This window comes from Delphinapterus leucas, chromosome 16 (genome assembly GCF_059928025.1).
Source record: "Delphinapterus leucas isolate spDelLeu-1000000601 "Yukka" chromosome 16, BTC_Dleu_Yukka2, whole genome shotgun sequence".
In the NCBI taxonomy this organism is placed as follows: domain Eukaryota; kingdom Metazoa; phylum Chordata; class Mammalia; order Artiodactyla; family Monodontidae; genus Delphinapterus; species Delphinapterus leucas.
The window spans coordinates 73,221,307-73,243,795 of record NC_143144.1 but is presented as its reverse complement, the minus strand read 5'-3'; the positions used below and the strand labels follow the sequence as shown (position 1 = coordinate 73,243,795).

The 22,489-nt window shown below is 46.9% G+C and overlaps 1 protein-coding gene and 1 non-coding gene across 2 annotated transcripts; both read right to left on the bottom strand.

Annotated features, from left to right (window-relative positions):
• Positions 1–555: 555 nt before the first annotated feature.
• On the bottom strand, positions 556–15,154 carry PNLIPRP1 (pancreatic lipase related protein 1). Its single transcript, XM_022569517.2, has 12 exons — positions 14,800–15,154; positions 14,102–14,256; positions 13,498–13,623; positions 11,706–11,840; positions 10,786–10,894; positions 9,151–9,270; positions 8,924–9,043; positions 7,316–7,434; positions 6,273–6,402; positions 4,264–4,372; positions 3,372–3,539; positions 556–619 (listed from the first exon to the last, which is right to left on the bottom strand). Exons 1-12 carry the CDS (start codon positions 14,846–14,848, stop codon positions 556–558), a joined length of 1,404 nt encoding a protein of 467 aa, XP_022425225.1. The 5' UTR covers positions 14,849–15,154.
• Positions 3,766–3,839, bottom strand: TRNAR-UCU (transfer RNA arginine (anticodon UCU)). Its single transcript has one exon. It is a non-coding gene; the product is annotated as a tRNA-Arg (tRNA).
• Positions 15,155–22,489: the final 7,335 nt, after the last annotated feature.

Below are 22,489 nucleotides of genomic sequence, written 5' to 3'. Positions count from 1 at the left end.
CAGTCTCTGGGTGCTGGAGCCCCTTAACCTCACCAAGAGCCAGAGCCCCCAGGTGGTCCCATCACCACACAGTTTACCATCGCAAAGGGGCCACGTCCTAGCACGGCCTTCCATGACCTCAAGGTGATGGCGGAGTCAGGGAGGGGCCCTGGAACCAGAGGCAGGGGCCTGACCCTCAGCCCCGATGGGGCACATCCGCTCCGTGCGCTACAACAGCGAGCCCGCACGCCTGTTTCCTCACCTGCAGGATGAGGGGCAGGGCTAAAGGCTCTGCTGGGGCCCCAGCTCCACTCTCTAGAGCTGCTGTCTGTCGCCGCGCCTCGGGTGAGGAGAAGACAGTGGGCACGAGGACCAGGGAAACTGGGGGGGCGGGGTTGGTAACTGGAGGTCAAGGGCAGGAAACCCCAATATACGGAAATGGGCAGGGCATTTTAAAATAGTCAATTCGCAAATGTCCCTCTGGGGGCAGCTGACACCAGCCACAGATGCTGTGATCAGATAGATGCATGTACGGATTTTATTAGCATTACACGGTGGCTGCATCGCACCCGGAGTTTAACAGGGCATGAGACTGAGCAAGGCGTCTTCTCTCACGGTTTCTTCACTACAGAAACTGTATCTGTGGAGAGAAAGGAATCTTTTTAAGTGCTGGGCGTTCTTACCTGGCAAAGGTAATTGCTGATTTACAATTCAAAACGATGAGGGCTGCACTAGGGTGGTAGCTTCAAAAAGTTCCTGGAGGGCAGATTGCCTGGGGGCTTCCAGGGGGAGGGGCTGGCTGGACCCCAGGACAAGGTCAGGGGTCGCTCAGAAGTGGTCCCTGGTCTCTGGGTCCTCTGGCAGCCAGGACTGTGGGCACCCTGGGGCAGCGACTGGACCTCTCACGGCTCTCCTTCTCCACAGTACATGTGGGCCCCCCACAAACCCAGCAGAGGGGTTTACAGATGGGCTCACTCTTGCCCCAGCCATTCTGGGGACCCGATTCAGCCTACAGCAGCTCAAGAAAACACAGCAGCTACAGTAGATTGAGCTCTCGCTAGCTGTCGGCAACCACACTAGCTGATCCACTCACGCAGTGCGCACTTCGTCCTCACCACACAAGTGTGAGGAGGTATCGTTAAGAGTCCTACATCACAGGAGAGGAAACTGAGGCACAGAGGGCTCTCAGTTGATACGTAGAAGAACCAAGATGCAAACACAGGTCAAGCTGACGTTGTGGCCTATGTTTTCTGTGTGGTCAACTTCAAACCTTTCTTGACCTTGCCTTCTAAACCTGGAGTCAGGGGCCTGGCTCTCCCTGGAGTCAGGGGCCTGGCTCTCCCCTTGGGCTGCCCCCTGCTGCCTTCCAGCCATGATATGGGGCTGGTTACTCGAGTCTCAGCAATGGAGTCTTTATTTGTAGAAGAGGGCTTAGCTCCCTCCCATGATTGGTGAGAATCCCAAGTCAATAATGTAGCATCTCAGGACAATAAATATAAAAAAGCTTTATAATTAATTTAAAAACAATGCAGATGTAAGTGGTGTGGTTACAGCTCTTCTAGGAAACATGGGATTCTCTCACCACCTGTGAACTCTGAAGCTTCATCCTCTCTCCTCACCTTCACTGGCCCCTCCCCACTTTCTCTTTGTACCTCATTTGTCTTTCCTGGAAGCCCTAACCCTAACCTCCAATCGAATTCCTGTCCTCTGCACCGGAGCCCCGCCCTCAGCAGCCTGGCCTCCCCGTTCCCCTCACATACCTCTCCCCGTCCCTCTGCCCGTCTCCCCAGCACCCTCTTTGGGCCCCTCACGGGGAGTTCTTAGCCTGTCATTTGACCTTTCCAATGAACCATAAGTCCATTTTTCTCAACAGCTATACTGTAAACTCCTCAGGAGCAGGCTCTGTCTTTGCATCCCCTCCTATACGCCAGGCATACCTGGTACTTACTAAAGTCAGAGAGGAAGGAAGGAGGATGGTGTGTGGGGAGAGAGAAATAAAGGGGGGAAACTACATTTTTCTTTTGATACCATGTCACTGGAGGAATTCCTGTCAGCAGGTAGGACTTGAAACCCCAATGAGATGACTAAAAAAATTTGAGAGGGATATGAGAGGAGGTTGGACCAAACTCTTAATTTTCTTTAGTCTCCCACTTATTATAATTTTTTTAAATGTTACTTATTAGCTGTTTTCCTAACAGCAAAATATTTGAATAAGTTGACGAATTCAGTATTTTGACTCCCCAAACTATTATAGTTTGTGCCGCTCTGTCTTCCTATATTTAGGAAGAGGTCCACCATCTAGCTTCTCTTAGATCGATTCCCTCCAGAGTCGGCGGGCGGGGAAGCTGCCCTCAGGTCATCGGAGGGTTGAGGTGACAGCTGATGTATCTAGAGGGTGCAACGCCCTGGGTGATTTGGTCTCCTACTTTTTTTCTTTCTTGAATCCACCTGTGAACAGGCATCTCCTTGGGAATGCCTCTCACTTTAAAGATCCCAATGAGACCACCTTCTTCTGACATGATTTTAGCTACATCCCAGGATCCAGGAAACAGGTCCACTTCCTAAAGGGACCTGGGTCACTGACCTTAGAGTCCCAGTGTCCTCCGATGGCTGAGAGGAGGCCTCGGCTGCACCCCCAGCCTGCATAGGGCTCCCCACTGACCTCCTCGACACTGTATTTTCAGTGAGAGGACCTTCTTGTTCCGCGGACGCCCTGCCTGGGCCAGCCCCTCGGTCCTCCCGTCACAGAGACAGGGTGGACCCCACAGGGCTCATCCAGCTGGTGAGACTGCTGTGAGGTCTGCCAACCCACCCCCCTGCCCGCCCCCTGCCCGGAGGTGTGACATTCCCTGGGGCCTGAGTTTAGTGACCCCACCTAACCTCCAAACCTCAATCAGTGACCAAGAGCCCAGGATCTTCTTCTCGCCAAGCGGCACGGGGGTGTCCTGCTGGCCAGACTTGGGGTCTGAGCTTTGGTCATTACCCCCACCTCCCCGCAGACGCCACAGCCAGGGATGCCACGGGTCAGGATGAGGATTCTGCAAGTGTTGCCACCTCAGCCCTCTCGCCTCATCTCAAATTTTATATCTTTTGCTAAAACTGATTTCCTTTTCCTTCTATTATCCTGAACTTTCGTTGATCTTCCCCTCTTTAACTTGTAGCCACTCTCTAACTGATACTTATAGCTTTATACCCTTCCGAAATTATTTCTCATTTCTCTTTCTTATTTTTCCTCCTTAGTTTCCATCGAAGGCAGGGCTGTATCACCTGTGCCTGCCACTGACAGTGCTGAGGACGCTGGCTGAACCTCAGCTGACCTCCTGGGGTGAGTTTCCATGACAAATGCAAGTCTCTACAAACATCCTTAGGCACAAGCCAGCAAAGACACATACTCCGTCTTGTCCTCTCCCTTCTGCACGGTGATCTTGGCCGCACCCACTTTGGGGAGGGTTGGGTTTACCACGTTGTTGTTCCAAAGAAACTTGACTTTCTCAATTGTTCCGACGTCAATATCCGCGTCAAACTCATTGGAGTGGGTGGAGCCTGGTGTGATAATCCCCCTTGAAACAGAGAAGTAGAAACGTTCCCATTCACTGAAACAAGTTCTAATGACCATACAAGTCCCTGCCTCTCTTTTCTACTCTAGATTAAGTAGATGATTTTTTTTCCAAATTAATTCTCAAATAAAGGTTAGAGAAATGAAAAAGTCAGCTATATGCCAGCAGCCTCAAACTACTATTTATTTTATTTTATTTTTGGCCACATCATGCAGCATGTGGATCTTGGTTCCCTGACCAGGGATCGAACCCGTGGCCCCCTGAAGTAGAAGTACAGAGTCCTCACCGCTGGACCACCAGGGAAGTCCCTTAAACTACTATTTAACTATTATTTCCTCAAACGTAAGTTAATTTACCCTCAAAACTTTCCTGTAGAAAACTATATAATTCCTTCATGTTATTTTTTTCTGGTAGAATTATTTGTACAATAACAAGTTATCCACTAGTTTAACACAACAAACACGTGTGACTAGGCTAATCAGGAAATATGATATCTGGGTTAACATCAGATTTATCTTAAAAAATCTGATCTATTGAGAGAGAAAGAATAAAATGCCTGGATTTATAATAGAGAAAAGAACACGTGTTAGCAAAAATCTGAAGTTAACTTCAGTACATAAAGTAAATAATTTAGAATCCATTGATAAAGAGACGACAAGTATGTCAGTGCACGGATGTGAAGGCCGTGTGTATCAAGTGAGAGGTGGTACCGAAAAAGGAAATTTACTTGAAGACATTGTATTGGTGAGTGTTTCCCTTATTTCCAAACAAAGCAACTTTGATTTGACCAGTGGCTCTTCTTCCAGACAGTGTTATAGAAACTCCGTATCTCCAGCCTGCACAGGACATAGAAAAGAGTTTTTATTCATGCACAAAATAATTGACAGAAATCTCAGGTTCTTGTCACATCCCTTACACTGAGGCATCGAAGTAGAAGTTCTACATGTTAACCTACGACTCAAACTAGGCCTTAAGGAGAAACACGTATCTGGCAGTGGACCCCTGTAGACTTGCCCGCCCAGTAAAGGGGTCACTAGCCACATGTGGCTGCTTAAATTTAAACCCAAATTAAATAATACAAAAATCAATTCCTCGCTTTCCCTAGCCACCCTTTAAGTGCTGAATTGCCACATGTGGCTACTGATCACAGCATTGGACAACACAGGGCATTTCCATCATGGCAGAAAGTTCTGTTGGACAGCTCTGTTCTCGAAGGACAGTACTATGAGTTAAGGTGGAAAGAGAAGGAACAAGGGCTGGTCCCCACATTTGGAAAGGTAGTTCAGGGGTGCAGTCCTGGGAGCCTCAAGGGCAGGGTCTGTGTCTTCCCTCTGCCTCTCCAGGGCCCTGGGCAGTCTCCAACACAGTGGTCATCCAGATTTATGTCTGAAGGGCTGTCTTGGCGCCCAGGAGCACACACACATACACAGGAACCTATACACCCTTGACCACACACTCATGCGCACATAAACCCACACACACAAAAACACACATATACACATGCACACACATTCATACACACCACATACTCACATACACATTCACACATATGTATGTAAAGGCACAGACACATCCTTTGCCTGACTCCTACTTGTCCTTTACATCCTCAGAGGTGTTTTCCCTGCCCCTTCTTCCTCTGATCAGGGCCAGGTCCGCTGTCCTACCATGTCACAGCAGCAAGCCGTCGAGCCAACACACTTGTAGCTGCTTGCTCAGTTTCAGTTTTCTCTGCCGGGTTATAAATTTCATGCTAGGGTGTCTTGTTCATCCCTGCACCACCCCACATCTAGCATAGCCTGTGGCCCATAAATAAATGTTAGTTGAGGAATGAATATATGGTTTTGAATGTTTAATTTTAAAATATTGGCAAGTATTTCGTGCATCACTACATCAGAGGAAGGACTGATTAACCAACGCCTTTTAAAAAAATATGTAAACAGTGATGGAAATGTTCTATATCTTGATTTTGGAGATGGTTACATGACTTTTTATTTATCAAAACTCAGAATTATACACTACAAAGGGTGACTTTGGCTGTATATAAATTATACCTCAATAAACCTGACTTAAAAAACTATATGAGACTTGTATATATTTATGTATTTATATAAACACAGTCTCTTTTTTACAATACAATATCTTAGGGAACTGTCATAAGGCAGGTTGGCACAAAGAGGCTGAAACATGCCTGACTCTACCCTATGTCCTAGCCCATTCAGCAGAATTTTGAGAGGAATTACCCCTTTCTGATCCCCTCCAACCCTCCACCAGAGAGGCACCCCCATCAACGGGCATGAGGGACACATGGACAGAAGGCTGGAAATTGAGGACATTGGAGTTGGGCTTCTTAAGTGGGCTAGATAAGCAAAGAGTTGGTACCAAATAAATTTTGAATGGATAGGACAGGTGCGGATGACACGATTTTTAAAATGCATAGGACAAGGAACTGTGGGGTGGTGAAAATTCTGAGAAGATGGCCACAGAGACAGGTAAATTGCTATTATCCCATTAATTATGCTGTTTGTGTCCACTCATTTCATGCCATAGAAATAAAATGAAAGTAAAGCAGACCCTTTCTAAATCCTTGGTTGAGTCTTAAATGGGGTGGTTTGGGTGGATGTGTCCTTTTACTAAGATGAAATGTACCCACAAATATTTCAGGTTAGAGGCCACCCCTTTACGTAAAACAGAAAGGAAACCTCTTTTACTTGGGTGGGAAATCACAGCGCAACTTACGAGCAAATTTGCTGGAATCTCCTGTGTTCAGGAAGAATTTCTGCTGCTCCTCATGTGTCTTGCCAGCAAATCTATCAGCATAGTGGCCCATCTGCGGGCACCCTTCATCTGGACAGGGGAAGCACTTGTTCTAATGAGAAAGATGGATCCGGCTGTAAGGTGTGAATTTGCCTTTTTATGATCCACACGTCTGGGGAGCAATTTTCCTATAGTCTCAGTTTCCTCTTTCATAACTGGAAAGAGATTGGAATAGATGGTCTCTAAACTAACTTCATCCAGGATGTAGTACCCAAGCCTGATGCACATCACATTAGAACTATCTGGGGAGCTTCAGAAAATATTGATGATGCCTGGGCCCCAGGTTAGATCAAATATGCCTTCCATCGAGTGGTATGCTGGTGAATGACTAACAGGCAACTCTGGGACAAAAAGTCCTGCAGAGTTTATCGATTTCTGTGGTATTCTGTGCCTGTGGCCAACTTCAGGCTATCAACACGATGTCATTGAATGTGGGGTCGGGAATAGATGTTCACACCGGCTCTAGTGAGCCCACATAGGCAGGCTCCGGGGTATCGTTTCGTGCATCTCTCTCCTTGTTGCCGGCTGCACACGGCACAAACTCCCAGCCCAGCGTGTAGAACCCCAGCATCCACCTTTCCTTCTCTGGCATGTAGATTCTTCTCTCCCACATTCCATACTTGCTCCGCCCCTGTCAGAAATGTGCACACTTTCCCCTCCTTCTAAACTCTGTGATTTTCCAGCCAGATTCTAACTTTGCCCCTGCAGGAAGCCTTCCTAGATCATTGAATTGACTGCTCGACTCTCCGATTTCCCAGAATCTTCCGCTCCCACATGACTCTTCTAGAATTTTAGCTACCTCCTGCCTAAGGCTTTTTTCCCCCTCCACTCTACAGAACCGTGAACTCTGACATGCGGTGCAAAACAAGTAGGGGATGATCAGACCCTGGTGAGAGAGTACTGCAGATCCCAACGCAGCAGGACAACAGCCCCACCTTGGGACTCAAGGTGGCATAATAGCTTACAGACTCAAAGTCCTTGTAGGAAGCGCAGGGGTACGCAGCGAACCCATCGGGATTGAGGATGCTCTCCGAGTAATACTTGTAGCTTCTCAGGTGATTGCAAGCCACGAAGTCCCGGGTTCCTGGGTAAGCAAAGAGGGAAGTCTGCACAGGTGGTCAGGACCCCATGACAACTTCTCTGCCTCTCTCTCCAAGTGGGATGGTTCCAAAGTGGGACCATATTTTGAGAAATTGAAGATTAGTCCAAAATCCAGCCACAAAATGACAGTTAACATATAAAGGCTGCTTTCTGTGTGCCGGGCAATGTTCTGAGCACTTTACATGTATTGTCCCTGTAAGCTTCACCTTTCCTCAGAGGTGGGTAACATACCATCCCTAATTACAGAAAGACATACAGGCTACAGCCTCAGATTTCAGATTTCAGCTAGGAAGTGGTGGAGCTGGGATTTAAACCCAAGCCCATCTGGTGCTTGAGCCCAGGCCTCTAACCTCTGTTCCATTCTGTGTCCCAGGCACCAGGCTGGAGGTCCTCGAAGACACAACCGGATGTGACTTGACCTCCTAGGCATGACCAAACCCGGGCAGGGACATTGTCATGCCATGTTTAGGTGAACAAAAAGGAAGGTCAAGTAGCTTTAGGTGGCTTTATGTGAGCATGCCTTTCACTCTCATGTCTTGTTCCTTCTTAGAACCTTCCTTGGCTCCTATAAATTCCTGCCGAGTGGCAGATGTCCCAGCACGCATTCCACACCTGGCCTGAACTTGCTTGGCCGTTACTGATGGGGAGTCTAGGCTACTCTATCCGTGCAAAGCCTCCTAAAGCTGTGAAAGACAAACACATAGGTCCTCATCCTTAATAGTTGCTTTGATGGTGTCCATACTTGCCAAGCCATTACGCTCACATTCAATAAAAGTCTTTACTCATTTGAGTTAAACCTGTGTGGTGCCAAATGTTGAGTCTGGCTGAAAATCTCACCTGTTCATTGCCATTTTGACCTTATTAGATACAGAGTCAGAGCTGTATCTGCAAGATGCCCTTTATCCCAGGTGTGCTGATCAATGATAAAGAATAGCCACCTTGAGTAGCACAGTCTCTGCTCTAACCTTCCTTACCCGTGATTGCTTCTTATTCTTTCCCCAACATAGAGGAGTGGTGACTCTCATGTGAATGGATTTGCCATGGACATGATTGGGAATTTTGTCTATGGAGCTGTCTATGGAGTGGAAGCCAGTTACATAAGCTTGAACCATATCACTGACTCCCAAGGGACAATTGGCAGAAAAATTCTCTTAGATTCAGGATATTTACTTTTATGGTATTTCCTTCCTTTATTAGGTAGCTATCAACTGATTGTTGGAGTTACAGCTTTAAGCAATGGTTTTGCAATTCTTTGTTGCTTGTTCACTCCAGGACACCACACAATGTATAAGGAAGTAAATCAGCAGAGCTGAGATATAACAAATGATACGTGGCTACATTTTTAAGAAATAAGATCTAGAAGGGGGGATTGTATATTTTCAAAGAGCAGTGTGTTTTCGTTGTTAAGATTTGCTGTGGGAGTGGCGTTGCTCCCCCAGGGAAGTGATGTCCCCACTCTGCTCTGGCTTTACCTGCCCAGATGCCATCTATGTCCACGATCTGTGACAGGGCATTCTTCTTGCATCCGGGCATTTCCTCTCCTCCGTTTGGGAAGAAATCAAGGTGACCCACCAGTTGTTTCGTTCCAAAGCCTGAAATGTTTAAAACAGCAATGAGCTTTTCATAATTCAGGGCTCTCATTAAAAGCACATGCTCTCACAGTCGCACGTGATTGCAGCTGGAACGTGGAGGGGCTCACCCATGAATGGGATCAGGGGAGCTGCATCCGTGTGGATCACATCAACAAAGTCAGCGTCGGAGGGATCGAGTCGGACCTCTTCAGGAGTACCCTCGAAACTTGCTTCTACAGGATCCAACCCTAAAAGAGATGGCCAGTGTTGCACACAGTAGGCCTGGTTATAGGTGCCAGCAGGATTGAGGTTGTACAGTTGTCCAGGCTGTGCGCTACCTAACTCAAGGGATGCCATACCCTGGAGTTGTGCAGTGCCATGGCCGGGGTATTGAATATGGAGACATTGAATCTCAGTCATGCTCATTACATTCCAGTGGAGTGGATGGAGAAGGGCAGGTGAGCAAAGACATTTAGATTTTGTTTAGGCAAGGGTTTTTCTCCACATCAGATTCTCCCACTTACTTGTATATCTTTCTCCTTCAACATTCTCTTTCTCTTCCCAAGTTTGAAGGAAAAAGGGGCGAAATAGTATGGTATCACAATTCAAAACACAAATTCTGGGACTTGGGTACCTTGCTCCAAATCCCTACTTGGCTATTTTTTGAGCAAGTTGCATGACCTTGGATGAATCACTTGACTTCTTCTACACTTCAGTTTCCCCTTTTATAAAAGGGGGTAATAATAGAGCTATAAGATTAAATGAGATAATATATGTAGCATTTAGCACAGTGCCTGGCACATCATTATGGGTGTATAAGTAAATATTTAGAATTATATCTCTTATATCTCTGTTGTTTCGTTCCAAAGCCTGAAATGTTTAGAACGGCTATGAGCTTTTCGTAATGCAGGGCTCTCATTAAAAGCACGTGTTCTATATTTCCTTCTTGACAGGACTCCTAGATTTAACAATTGTTTTTGAAGGTTTCATCAGAGCAGATGAAAAGGCACGAACATAATTGTCTGTTGAAAATAAAAGGGAACGTTCTTATAAAGGTAGAGACTTGAACCAAGACAGCAGAACCGGGATTGAATGTCAGTCCTACCACTGATTAGTTGTGTGACCTTGGGCAAGTCATTTGCTTCCCTCAGCCTTTTTCTTTAGTCCTGAGGATTAAATGAGAAAACGTAAAGCACTTTGCACAGTATTTGGGATAAGCAGGCACTTAATCTATGCTTACTATAATTATTATATTAGCATTACAATGACTATATTGGTATATTTTGTGGTTATAATTTAAAGGCTTTGCTTGGGTTAAAAGGATGCTTTTGGTGTGACGGTGTCTGGGTTTCTTCTACCAACGAAGGCAGTGGAAGCAACATTTTTGTGTCCTATTCTGCCCTTGATTTCAGAGAAGGGGGAAAGGAGTGACATTATGGACTTGTCTTAATTATGTTTGCTCACGTTCATGCTAGCCTTACTCTGCATTTTCCTGGGTGTTCAGTCCTGCTGAGAGACCCACATCACCAGAAAATGGATGGGGACAGAGGCGGAGGAAGTAAAGAGAACAACGACACCACTTTCCCTGCCACAAAGACAGGCTTCTGGGGGGGCTTCCTAAAATGCTCTGTGCAGACTCTAACCGGCTCTGCCACAGCCAAGGGGATGGACTCTTTGGGCCCAGCTCCAAGCTAGGCTGCAGTCTTGTATACGTTCTGGGGCTACTGGGGACCAAACCTTGGGCCCCAGCCCTCAAGTCTTACCTGTAATCCTGCCCAGGCCTGGAGTCTTTCTCCCTGCCTCTCCTGCCACGTGGGCCCCCAGGCTGTGGCCGATGAGGTGGACTTGGGAAGGTAAGTAACTGTAGTTCGACTGGAGAGGGAAGATTGTCTTTTCAGGACATTTCTGTGCTGTGGTTTTTGCAAACCTAATGCCGGTACTCCTCTGCTGAAAACCTGCCACTGCCCGTAAGATCAAGCCCAGCCCTTTACGAAAGCCTCGGAGCTCTTCTGACTCAACACCTGTTTTTCTAGACTCTTTTCTAGCTAGACCCTTAGTGGAACTTTCAGGCCCTCAGATATGTCGTAGTCTCTCACCTCTGGGTCTGGTTTAGCCTCCTTTTCCTGTTGTCATGTCTCCCCAACCACGAGTCAGTCCAGTTCACATCGACACAGCTCAGCCATTAGCTCTCAACTTAGACGCCTCTTCTTGAGAGACATCCTTAATCACCGACCCCCGCTCCCCAGACTGGATTAGCTGCCCCCTGACCCCCACACACGCTCCTATAAAGCCTGTAGCCACCCTTCCCCCTCCCCACATCAGAACCCTGATCACACTCAGTGGTCCCTGTAAGCTCCCCCAGGGCCTTCTCTTTATTCCCTAGCAGAGCTCCTGACAATGTGCCCCCAAATATTGGATGAACAAACAAATGACACAAATTCAAAGTATTCACACCTGTTGGTCTCAGAGATGTTCACCCAGAAGTACTCATTTATTATAGGTGTACAGTGCCTTGAGCACAAACACCATAGGTTTTGATTTGAGGTGAGTTTTAGAAGTAAGACTCCAATAGAAATACCAATTCTTTCTATTTCCTCTTTAAACATGTAACCCTCAGCTGTGTCTTTACCCAAAAGAGACCGGTGGGTGCTGTGTGTCCCCTCGCAGCCCGGCCACCACTCACCTTGAGCATGGCCAGCATCTGGGCCACCTGGGCGCCCACCACACGCGCGTTGTTGGCAGCCTGCGTGTAGGTGGTCTGGGAGCCTCTTTTCCAGTCCACGCAGATGCAGTTCACCTTCTCCACCTTGAACATGTTCTGGTGTTGGAGAGACACCAGGGGGTTATCGTGGGGGCTCATGAAACCGCTTCCAACCAGAGCTCAGAAATGGTCGCCGAGAGTTACCACTGGCTGTCCTTCTGTCTCTTCCTAGCTGGGGCACTGGGATGAACTCGACTTTGTTAGGAATCCCGTTGCCGATAGGAGTTATCCCTCAGGGCAAAAGCTACAAGAAAGGCAAATCGATTCCCTCTCTAGTTCGTAGACTAATTAAAAGCTGACCACTCTCTGGTTTTCTTCGACCAGATTCAATCAGGTTGATTCAATAAGGTGGCTGAAACCAGGGCATCATTCAAAGAATCCTATTTCGAAAAGAAAAGGTCTCAAGTGCATTCTCTGGCAGCCAGGGTCTAAATGACCTTGTGGATTTGACTGCTAGGGGTCCTTTCAGCCTCTTGGCAAAGGCTGGGCTTGCTTCACCCCAGGCTGCCGGGTATTTACGAAGTTTTAAGGTGGGAGGGAAGTGTCACTATTTTTGCAGTCAGGACAGCACAGTATTTCATGGAGGAAACACACTAAAGATATTTTAAAAATAGAATTGCACTGATTTAAAAGATATTGAAGAATTCTGAAAGGGAAACTTCTTCTTGGATGTCAAAGGAACTGATATATCCTTAGAAGCTCTGCCGGGCAGGACGTATGACCAGCTGGAGTCTAAAATGGTACTATAAATTTAAAATCCACCTAGAATCTTTTCATATATATGATGCTAATATGTGTGATCACACACACACGGATACCAAAAACCGTTTTCTCAGGACTTTTATTTTTAAAGCAGCCCTGAGGAATCTCTTACAAACCTGGAGAATTTGGGATATAAACTATATCTTACAGTTTATACATGAAGATACTTATTAATGATGGGACAGAAGCAATACCAAGAGTTAAATGGCTGGTACAACCAAGGTCAAATGCAGAATGATTTTAATTTTCAGGGTTTGTAACTTTTCCTGTTGACATTTTAAGTCGGAGGGTGGAAGACAGGCCGCTGGGGTAAATTCTTAGGTGTCAGAAAAACGTATTGAATCAGTGAACACAAGACAAGAAGGGATGATGGTACATCATGTGTATTTGTGTGTGCGTGCCTCTGCACGTGTGTTTTTGTGTGTATGTGTATGTGAACGTGTGTTTGTTATTCTGTTGTCTGTCGTTCTGAGCAAAAGATGCTCTATTACAGTGGGTTTGGCATTTTCTATTCTGCCACTTGGGGCACCCAGTCAGTCGAAGCTCTCCGTATCTCAAATAAATGGTCATAGCACACATCTCTGACTCTCAGGGAAGTGGGAAAGACTTGAACAAAAAGAACATAGTCCTGCTTTTATAGGAACACAAAGTAGCCTCACTGAAATGGAAGCAGACAATATTTAGGCTTCATTTAACCAGAAATGAGAGGACAGAAGTGTTTGTTCATGCCTCAGATGCCATTGCTTCAGGCTACAGATGTAGTCTAGAAACTTGGAAGGGGATTCTTATTTTGGTGAAGAGGCATTTTTATTGCATAAAGGTACCTCGAGACGTCAGGATTTCCTGTTCCGAGCTCACTAATTGAGATTGCGTAAAGGGAGGTGGAGACATTAGTGGGAAGCAGTGGCAGCTGCCCGCAGCGCAGGCCACAGGGGTTAGAACCAGGCCCTACCTTGCACATGTCCACCAGCCAGCTCTCATCTCCCTTGCCTATGAAGCCGTGGATGATGAACCGGGTCTTCCTGTCTGTTTGGAAATTGGATGCCTCAATCGTTGATGGATCAGAGGGAATAAGAATCTGTGACAAACACAGAAGGGTTCCGTGTTTTTGCAGCCCAGCCACTTTAGCCTGTCTCTTTCTTCCCCATCTCTGCCTGTTCCAATGCACAACCTTTCAAAGTTTAGCAAAAAGCCACCTCTTTCAGGAAGCCCACCCTGACCTCTCTTGCCCTGCTCTACCTTCCCAAGTCAGGAATCACTGCCTCTACTGGGTCTGGATTGTGGTTCATGGTCTTACACCTTCCATAGGTTCTTCCATAAGCTCTTTGCCCAACACCAGAATCACATAAATAGCTAGAGGTTCTGACAAATGTGAACCATTCACTCATTCAAGCCAGCTTTTTTACCGGAGACCTACTCTGTCCAGGTCTGGCTAGGCCTGGGGGCAGCTGGCGGGACCGGGTAGAGGCAGAGGGTACAGAGGTAAGAACTCCTGGTCCCCCGGTGGGCACAGCCCCTCACCAGTTACAACAATGTTAAAATGGCAGAGGTCTCACTTGAAAGTTGTTTGGGTTCTCGTTGGTGTAGAGCAGGAAGCGAGTCCCGATGTTCTCAGGGCTCCAGGGGAGAACTTTCAGGGGCCTGATGGTGGTCCCAGCCCAGGGCTCAGAGTCAGAGAAGCACCCAATGGAATCATAGCAAATTTCCTTTCCTGTAAGAGAAAAGATGACCCTGCTCAGGGGTTAGCTCCCAAGGCTGGCCTGGTTGCTCCCCTGCTTGGGGACAGGCTGAAGACCATGCAGACACTTGCCTCTGTCCCATCGACTCTCTCCTTGCCCCCTCTCCCCCCGTGCCCACCTTCTGATCAGGGAACAGTCTCACTTAATCCCACAGAGACCTCTCTTCTTCGAACCACCATAAAAACTTAAAAGTCCTGTGTTCCCTGCATAGATCTTCCGATAGTTTTATTTGACTAATGTGATAATGGGCACTGGTAAGTCAATATGGTAACCCAGGCAGGTGTCTAATGCTTTATCTGGAAGAGTCTGGCCTCAGGCCTCCTGGACATGAAGGCAGGTTGGTGGGGAGAGGCTCTGAGATGGACTCGCACAAACTGCAGCCCCACCCGCGTCTCTGTGGAAGCTTGGAGCTGTCTGCAGCCGCTGGAAGCCCTGCCGTGGCTGAAGCTTTCTCTGGCCAGTGCCGAGATGATGGGTTTATGCCCTTCCCAAGGGGCAGGTGGGATGTGTTTTACCTTTGGCTGCTCCCAGCAGGAAAAGAGTGAGTGTCCAGATGCTCACCATCTACAATAAATTCAGATATTTGGCCTCACCAAAAGCATGACCAGAGCAGTGAGCAGACTCCAGAATGCAAGGCTCGGGCTTCCCTGGTGGCGCAGTGGTTGAGAGTCTGCCTGCTAACGCAGGGGACACGGGTTCAAGCCCTGGTCTGGGAGGATCCCACATGCCGCGGAGCAACTAGGCCCGTGAGCCACAGCTACCGAGCCTGCGCGTTTGGAGCCTGTGCTCCACAACAAGAGAGGCCGCGATAGTGAGAGGCCCGCGCACCGCGATGAAGAGTGGCCCCCGCTTGCCACAACTAGAGAAAGCCCTCGCACAGAAACGAAGACCCAACACAGCCAAAAGTAGATAAATAAATAAATAAAAATTTAAAAAAGTAACTGTACCATTAAAAAAAAAAAAAAGGAATCTTAAAAAAAAAAAAAAAGAATGCAAGGCTCTTTGCCCCACCTCCCTCCTTCACAGCTGGCGGGAGACTTACCCTGTTGGATGTTCTAGGGCTTCCTTCCCTCTGGATCAAGTGCCCGGGCTGTTTTCTTATATTCAAGCCTTATCAATTGGACACTGCTTCGAGGAAACAGCAGGTGATTATAGAACATACTGTGTGCACTTAATAGTTTAATCTGCCCAAATACACAAAACAAGGTTAATAATAGAGGCCAAATCTTCCCACAAGTCTGGGAAGATGAAAGAATGCTTGATTAAAAGGAGGTGAAAGGTCTCTAACTTTGCGCCTATGTACATGTGCCTGTAACTATGAGCTGAGTGGGCCCCACTTTCCAATGTTTTATTTTATCACCTAGTACAAGTCCCGCTGAGGACACTGCAGCAAACTCTAATCGTGGAGGGCTGTGTTTCTCACATAGAATGGCTGGAAATGCCCTTGCAAATCACTGACAGTGAAAGGAAGTGTCTAAGAAAACCACCTCTTTCTTTTTGTCTGTCTGTCTGTCTATCTCTGTCTCTGGCAGTCTAGTAATACTTGAGCACATGAGAGTCAACGGCCCCCATAATAGCCTCTGACCACAATCTCCCACTAACTAGTGTTCCAGTTACCTATTGCTATGGGATGAACCAACCCAAAATGTAAGGGTTTAAAGCAATAACAATTATTATATTATCCTGCTATAATTTGGAATAGCTGGGTTCAGGGGCCCATAAAAGCCCATGTCACCAGACCACGTAATGTCTGTCGAGTTTCCTCAGACCGTCCAAAGTTTGCACACCTGTCCTACAAGACTCTTCCCTCTGAGGCTGTCATGAATTACCCACTGACCCAAGCATCTGTGAGCAGCTTGTCTGGTTCACACAACAAGCAGATAAGCCTTCACATGGCAAATGCCATTGGTGCCCTACCCCGCCCCCAAGTTAAATATGCCTCCGTGTCAAAGTTCACTCTGCTCCTGAATAATCAGGACACTGGGGTCCAGGCTGGAGGGCCCTTCTATGAAGAAAATGGAAAAGACTTGCCCTAGAGTCATAAGGAATAGCAGACAACAGTTAGTGAGGCTTAGTATGTGCAGTCAGAGTACTTTCCATGTATTACCTAATTTAAAGTCTTACAACAACCCCAGGAGGTAGGTACCATTATTTGCCTCCCTTTACAGATGTGGAAACAGAGGGACAGGTCTTTCATTGCCTATAAAGTCACACAGCTAATGAGTGATGAGATGGGATTTGAATCCAGAGTGAAATAAGGAGCTGCTGAATATCAGTTGTTCTGAGCAAGTTATCAACAAGGTTTGTTGAGTGTCAATCCACTGCAAAGAATAGGGGAACTACTTACATAGAATAAGTTGAAATAGAAAATAAATTTCCCCCTTCTCCAGACTTCAGCCACCTGGTTGACCTAAGTGATGAGGTATTCAAGCTTTGGAAGTCTGTTCATATGGTCCAGGCAGGTGCTGGAGCACTTGACAAAGACCATGGAGAAGACAAAGGCATTTATGCTTTCCTTTGACGTTGCAGTGCTGACGCAGGACAAGATTTGTGATAATCTAACAGTGGGTAAAATAGGTAATTTGGCTGATAGGAGATGTCAGATGACTCTGTCTGCCTCCTGGACCTCTTCTCTTCCTGCTGTCCACTTGACCTTCCCCACATGACCACAGTGGCCTCCGTCAAACATGCCAAGTTCTTTTCTACTTCAGGGCCTTTGCACTTACCATTCCGGTGGCCTGAAACTCTCTTCCTTAGACCTCCATTGGGTTGGCTCCTTCTTGTCATTCAATGATTAGTTTAAATGTCACCTCTTCAGTGAGACCACCCCTGGCCACCTTTGAAGCCCCTCCACTGCCAGTCTCCCACCCGATCCCTAGCACCTTATTTGTTTCCTTCTCATCACTTTGTCACAAGTTATAATTATCTCTCTTGTTTTTCTGTCTATTTATTTGCAATCTTCCTTTTCCCACCTAGAATGCAATTCCATGTGGACACAGACCTCATTTACTTTGGCCACTGCTGTGCCCTCCACCTTCTAGAACCTGACACTGAAGTGGTTATAAATTAATGAAAGAAAGAATGTACATATGAATAGAGTTCATAGACATTTTATCCTTATTCTCTGAGTGGATTTCAGTCCTGGGAATGGTGAGAGGGCACAGTTCTAAGGAGGAGAAAAGAAGATGCTGTTCTTCAGAGAAGCGAGAATATAAATATCTGATTAGATTTAGGAGAAACAATCATCACGTGATCTGTCACAGGTTCCCCAAAGGTCAGGCGCCCATGCCTACCTCCCCCTCAGCTCACCTCACTGCCAAGTTCATCTGTGGGTTCCACGCTCACCCCTGCAGAGCAGTTCAATGGTTGAAACTGCCTTAAGGTGATCAGAGCTCATGTGACGTCCTCTGGGCAGGAAAGGAAGATTTAATCTCCAACAGCCACTCGTGTGGGGTGGTGAGAGCAAGTGTGGGCTCCAGACACTCAAGGGGAGAGGCATGGGCATTTAGGGCTTAGTTTTTCTTTTTTTTTCTTTTTTTTTATAAATTTATTTATTTATTTTTATTTTTGGCTGTGTTGGGTGTTCGTTTCTGTGCGAGGGCTTTCTCTAGTTGTGGCGAGTGGGGGCCACTCTTCATTGTGGTGTGCAGGCCTCTCACTGTCGTGGCCTCTCTTGTTGTAGAGCACAGGCTGCAGACGTGCAGGCTCAGTAGTTGTGGCCCACGGGCCCAGTTGCTCTATGTGGGATCTTCCCAGACCAGGGCTCGAACCCGTGTCCCCTGCATTGGCAGGCAGATTCTCAACCACTGCGCCACCAGGGAAGCCCAGGGCTTAGTTTTTCTTTCTTAAAAAAAATTCTTTTCACTCATGTTTGTAAATAGGTAATATATGCCCCTCTACATCTGATACAATACAAAGTTAAAAATGATGCTTCACCAGCTCCTTGTGTGTCCTTCCAAGATATTCTATCCACTATGAGTATATATATTATATTTTATTTAAAAATATACAAAATATAAATGATTAACAAATCCTATACATTATTTTGCAAACTGATTTTTAAAAATTAATTATTTTATTTTTGGCTGTGTTGGGTCTTCATTGCTGTGCACGGGCTTTCTCTAGTTGCGACGAGCAGGGGCTACTCTTCATTGCGGTGCGTGGGCTTCTCATTGAGGTGACTTCTCTTGTGGTGGAGCAGGGGCTCTAGGCGCACGGGGATTCAGTAGTTGTGGCACGTGGGCTCAGTAGTTGTGGCTCACGGGCTCTAGAGCACAGGCTCAGTAGTTGTGGCACATGGGCTTAGTTGCTCCGTGGCATGTGGGATCTTCCCAGGCCAGGGATTGAACCCGTGTCCCCTGCATTGGCAGGTGGATTCTTAATCACTGCGCCACCAAGGAAGCACTCGCAGACTGATTTTGAAAATTAATTATATGTCTTGAAAACCATTTATCAGTGCACACAGATGTGTTCGTCTTTTGACCCGCTGCACAGTATTCTGGTATTTGGATATTCACTCTCGGTCCTCTACTGATGACTATTTGGTTGTTTCCAATCTTTTACTATTAAAAAGGATGCCTTACTGAATATTCTTTTTTTTTTTTTTTTTTGCGGTACGCGGGCCTCTCACTGCTGTGGCTTCTCCCGTTGCGGAGCACAGGCTCCAGACGCGCAGGCTCAGCGGCCATGGCTCAGGGGCCCAGCCGCTCCGTGGCATGTGGGATCTTCCCGGACCGGGGCACGAACCCACGTCCCCTGCATCGGCAGGCGGACTCTCAACCACTGCGCCACCAGGGAAGCCCCCTGAATATTCTTATACATTTGTCTTCTGGATGGATGGTGTGTCTGTAGGATAAATTCCTACAAGTGGAATTTAAGGAGCAAAAGATATGTACATTGAACATGTTGATAGTGGTTTCTGCTCCTTGTGTATGTTGGCTACTCTCTCCACCCCACCCGTGAAACAACAGTGAAGGAGAGACCATTAACTATTTAAACAGTAACTTTTTAGAGGTATGTTAGTTATGGGGCTTTTGTTGTAAGCAACAGAAACCAATTCTGGATAGTTAAATTTTTTTTAAAAGGAGAGATTTGTTGGGAGAATATTGGGGCATCTCATGGAATCCATGAAGTTGTTGAACTGTGACACCCAGGGAAACCCAAGAAATGAAACCGCTCTGGACACCTCGGCAGGTCGTCCTCAGATCCCCTCCACCCCTCTGTCCCTGAATTAATTAGCAATGGGATATGGGTCCTATTGGGAAGGCCTGGATGTGCACCAAAAGATGGAGGTGAAGTTGTGAGCTGGGCACCTTCAGCAAGAAGTAAGTGGTTCTGTAGTAGTAAATTTAGCAATCCTAAATCAACTGACTCTACTTAATTTGTACCAAAGTGCACAGTTAGTGGCTCAGTGCCAGTGGGCAGGGGATTTGAAATAATGAAGAGATGATCTTCTTGAGTTATCAAGAGTGACTGGCAACACTGGGGAGTGGATTTGCTGATCAGGACCGTTGCATTATGTTAAGATAAGAAGAAGCAACCCTGTATTCATCAGCATTAGTTGTTCAAGAATAAGTGTGCTGTATCGAAGCACTTTGTTTTCTACAAACATCAAAAGCAAGTGAACCAAAAGGGCACCCTCACTTCTGATGACAGCAGTGAGGAAAAGGCAGTATAAGAAGAACAGAGGGCTTCGCTGGTGGCGCAGTGGTTGAGAGTCCGCCTGCCGATGCAGGGGACATGGGTTCGTGCCCCGGTCTGGGAAGATCCCACATGCCGCGGAGCCGCTGGGCCCGTGAGCCATGGCCACTGAGCCTGCGTGTCTGGAGCCTTTGCTCCGCAATGCAAGAGCACAGCAGTGAGAGGCCCGCATACCGCAAAAAAAAAAATAATAATAATAAATAAAAAAAAAAAAAAAAAAAAAAAAGGCGGCCAGAGTCTGGAGCCTGGGTTGACCCATTGCTGTGAAAAGCCTCCTGACACCTGACCTGTTCCTTCCCCAGCCCCAGGCTTCCCCGGGTGGAGAAACAGGTTAGATGATGACAGATGGATTGTGAAAATGGTCACAGTTCTTTACCCCCTCCCCTTCCTGAAGCTGCCCTTTGCCATGTGATCTTTCAGCTTCTTCCATCAATAACTGGAGTCTATTACCCCACCACCTGAATCTGGGCTAGCTGTGTGACTTGGTTTGGCTATTAAACGTGATGGCAGCAACATCTTGGAGCAGCTCAAAACCAGCCGACCTCTAAGTATGTGAGAGACCCAGACAGGATAAGCTGCACTTCTGACTCAACCCACTCTGACGGCAGACACATGAGTGAATCCAGAAGAAACACCCAGTTAACCTGGAGATTTGTGAGCAAATCTGTCTAAAGCCACCAAGTTTAGTGATGATTTGTTATGCAGCAGCTAACCAATACAGAAACCCAGCTCAGCCAGGCCTGGGATTCAGAGAGAGCAGCTCTCATTGCACTCACTTCACCATTCTTGGGTACACAGAATCAGACGAGCGTCTATTCTTTTCTAAGACAGTGAGAAAACTCCCACATCTGTCAATACACACTGTGCTCTAATGCACTGGCTCTTGATTAAATGTCCTGAGGGATTTAATTGGACAAAGCCCCTAGCAAGACTGGGGTCTAAGCTGCTTCTCCTTTAAAGCCTCTTAGACCAGTTAATTCACTCCACACTAGATGGAAAGATTCCTGGGCGAGGCTTTTAAATAAGAATAACAACTGAAATATGTTGAATGAACTTATATCCTGGTCAGATTCAGGGAATTAAGGCAGGACTCATGTGCCTACAAATCTGTGGATCTCTTCTGAAAATGGGACTTCATTTCCACCAGACAGCTCTCCTGTCTTCAAGATGTCTGACTCCTTGAAAGTCACAAAGGTGAAGAATGAGGTTGCCAGCCATTTTCTGCCATGTCCACACATCCAGATGGAGCTGAGTAGCTGCCTTCCTCTAGCCAGTCAGCTCTGTCCTCGTTTTCTCCTTCAATTTCAAGTTCACAATGTACAGATAACTTGTCATCTTGTAAGAGAACGATCTTGTAAATTTGAGGGGAGGAGTAGGTTGGTTCAAGCTGGGTTCTAGCAGCCCCTTAATTCCAAAGAAGTTTTTGTGCTGAAAAAGCTGTTTTCTAAGTCTTTTTCACAGCCTGGACACTCACCTGCATTCGTTTGAACCACAGCTCTAAATATCCCTTGAACTGGTTGAATGTCTCCCTGTGTTTGTAGTAACAGAAGTGGGGGGTGCAAAACTTTGCCTTATCATCAGTCAACCATTGACTTCTTTCTTTTTCTTTCATCAGAGATGCCCTGTCTGTGGGATGTGAATTCAGGTTCTGAGTGTAGCTCAGACTTCCCAAAGCCCTTGAGGGCACTGGTAGATTCCACCCATTCTTGTGGGCTGGCTAACAAGTGAAAGTCTCAGGGCAGACAGACCCTGGTGCCAGCTGGGGAGAATTAGGCCCAAAAGTCTACACCCTCTATAGGAGCCCTGGTAATTTCCAGAACAGCCCCAGCTTCCAGGATCCCAGAGTACCTGAAAGTTCTGGGCCAAGTAGAGCAGGATTTAGATCAAGAAATGGATCAGAACTTGCATTCCATGCAAGTACCAATTGATTTAAACCCCAAACATGGGTCAAGTCACTGCCCTTCTCAAAGCCCTTTGGGGGTCTCTGCTCATCACTTAGGGAATCTTCCATCATCTGATGGTCATGGACGTTCAGAAGCAGGCACCGGGTCCCCCTTTTGCTCACAGTGTGTTCTTCGTGCCTAGCAGAGTGCCTTACACACATTAGGTGCTCAACATGTGCTTGTCAGAGGAATGAATGGTCAATCAAGCCCAATCTGGTCCCATCTCCTATGACTCTCCTCTCTCAACATGGTCTACAAGATGTAACACACTGCAGTTTGCCAAACACTCCATGCTCAGGTACTATACTTTTGGACAAGCTGTCCCCTCTATTGGAATGCTCACCCCTTGTCTTATTTTAGGCTCCCCTGAATGCAGAGTCTGAGATAAGGGCTTGGGTGCAGAGAGTTTATCTGGGAAGTGACTCTAGGAAGCACGAGTAAGGGGAGTGGAGAGTAGGAGGAAAAGTGTTACTGGGGATTGACTCTGCTGCGCAATCTGAACCACAGAGAGAAAGTGTCAGAATTGTTCACAGGATGGGGACCAGGGGCACAGGCTACCCTA

Bases quoted from the DNA above. Each gene is read 5' to 3' on its own strand.
- PNLIPRP1 (XM_022569517.2), bottom strand. From the start codon at position 14,848: ATGGTGAGCATCTGGACACTCACTCTTTTCCTGCTGGGAGCAGCCAAA. The intron at 14,257-14,799 runs GTAAAACACATC...TTTCTCTTACAG, and splicing joins CCTGCTGGGAGCAGCCAAAG to GAAAGGAAATTTGCTATGAT. The intron at 13,624-14,101 runs GTGAGACCTCTG...TGTTTGTCACAG, and splicing joins AGAACCCAAACAACTTTCAA to ATTCTTATTCCCTCTGATCC.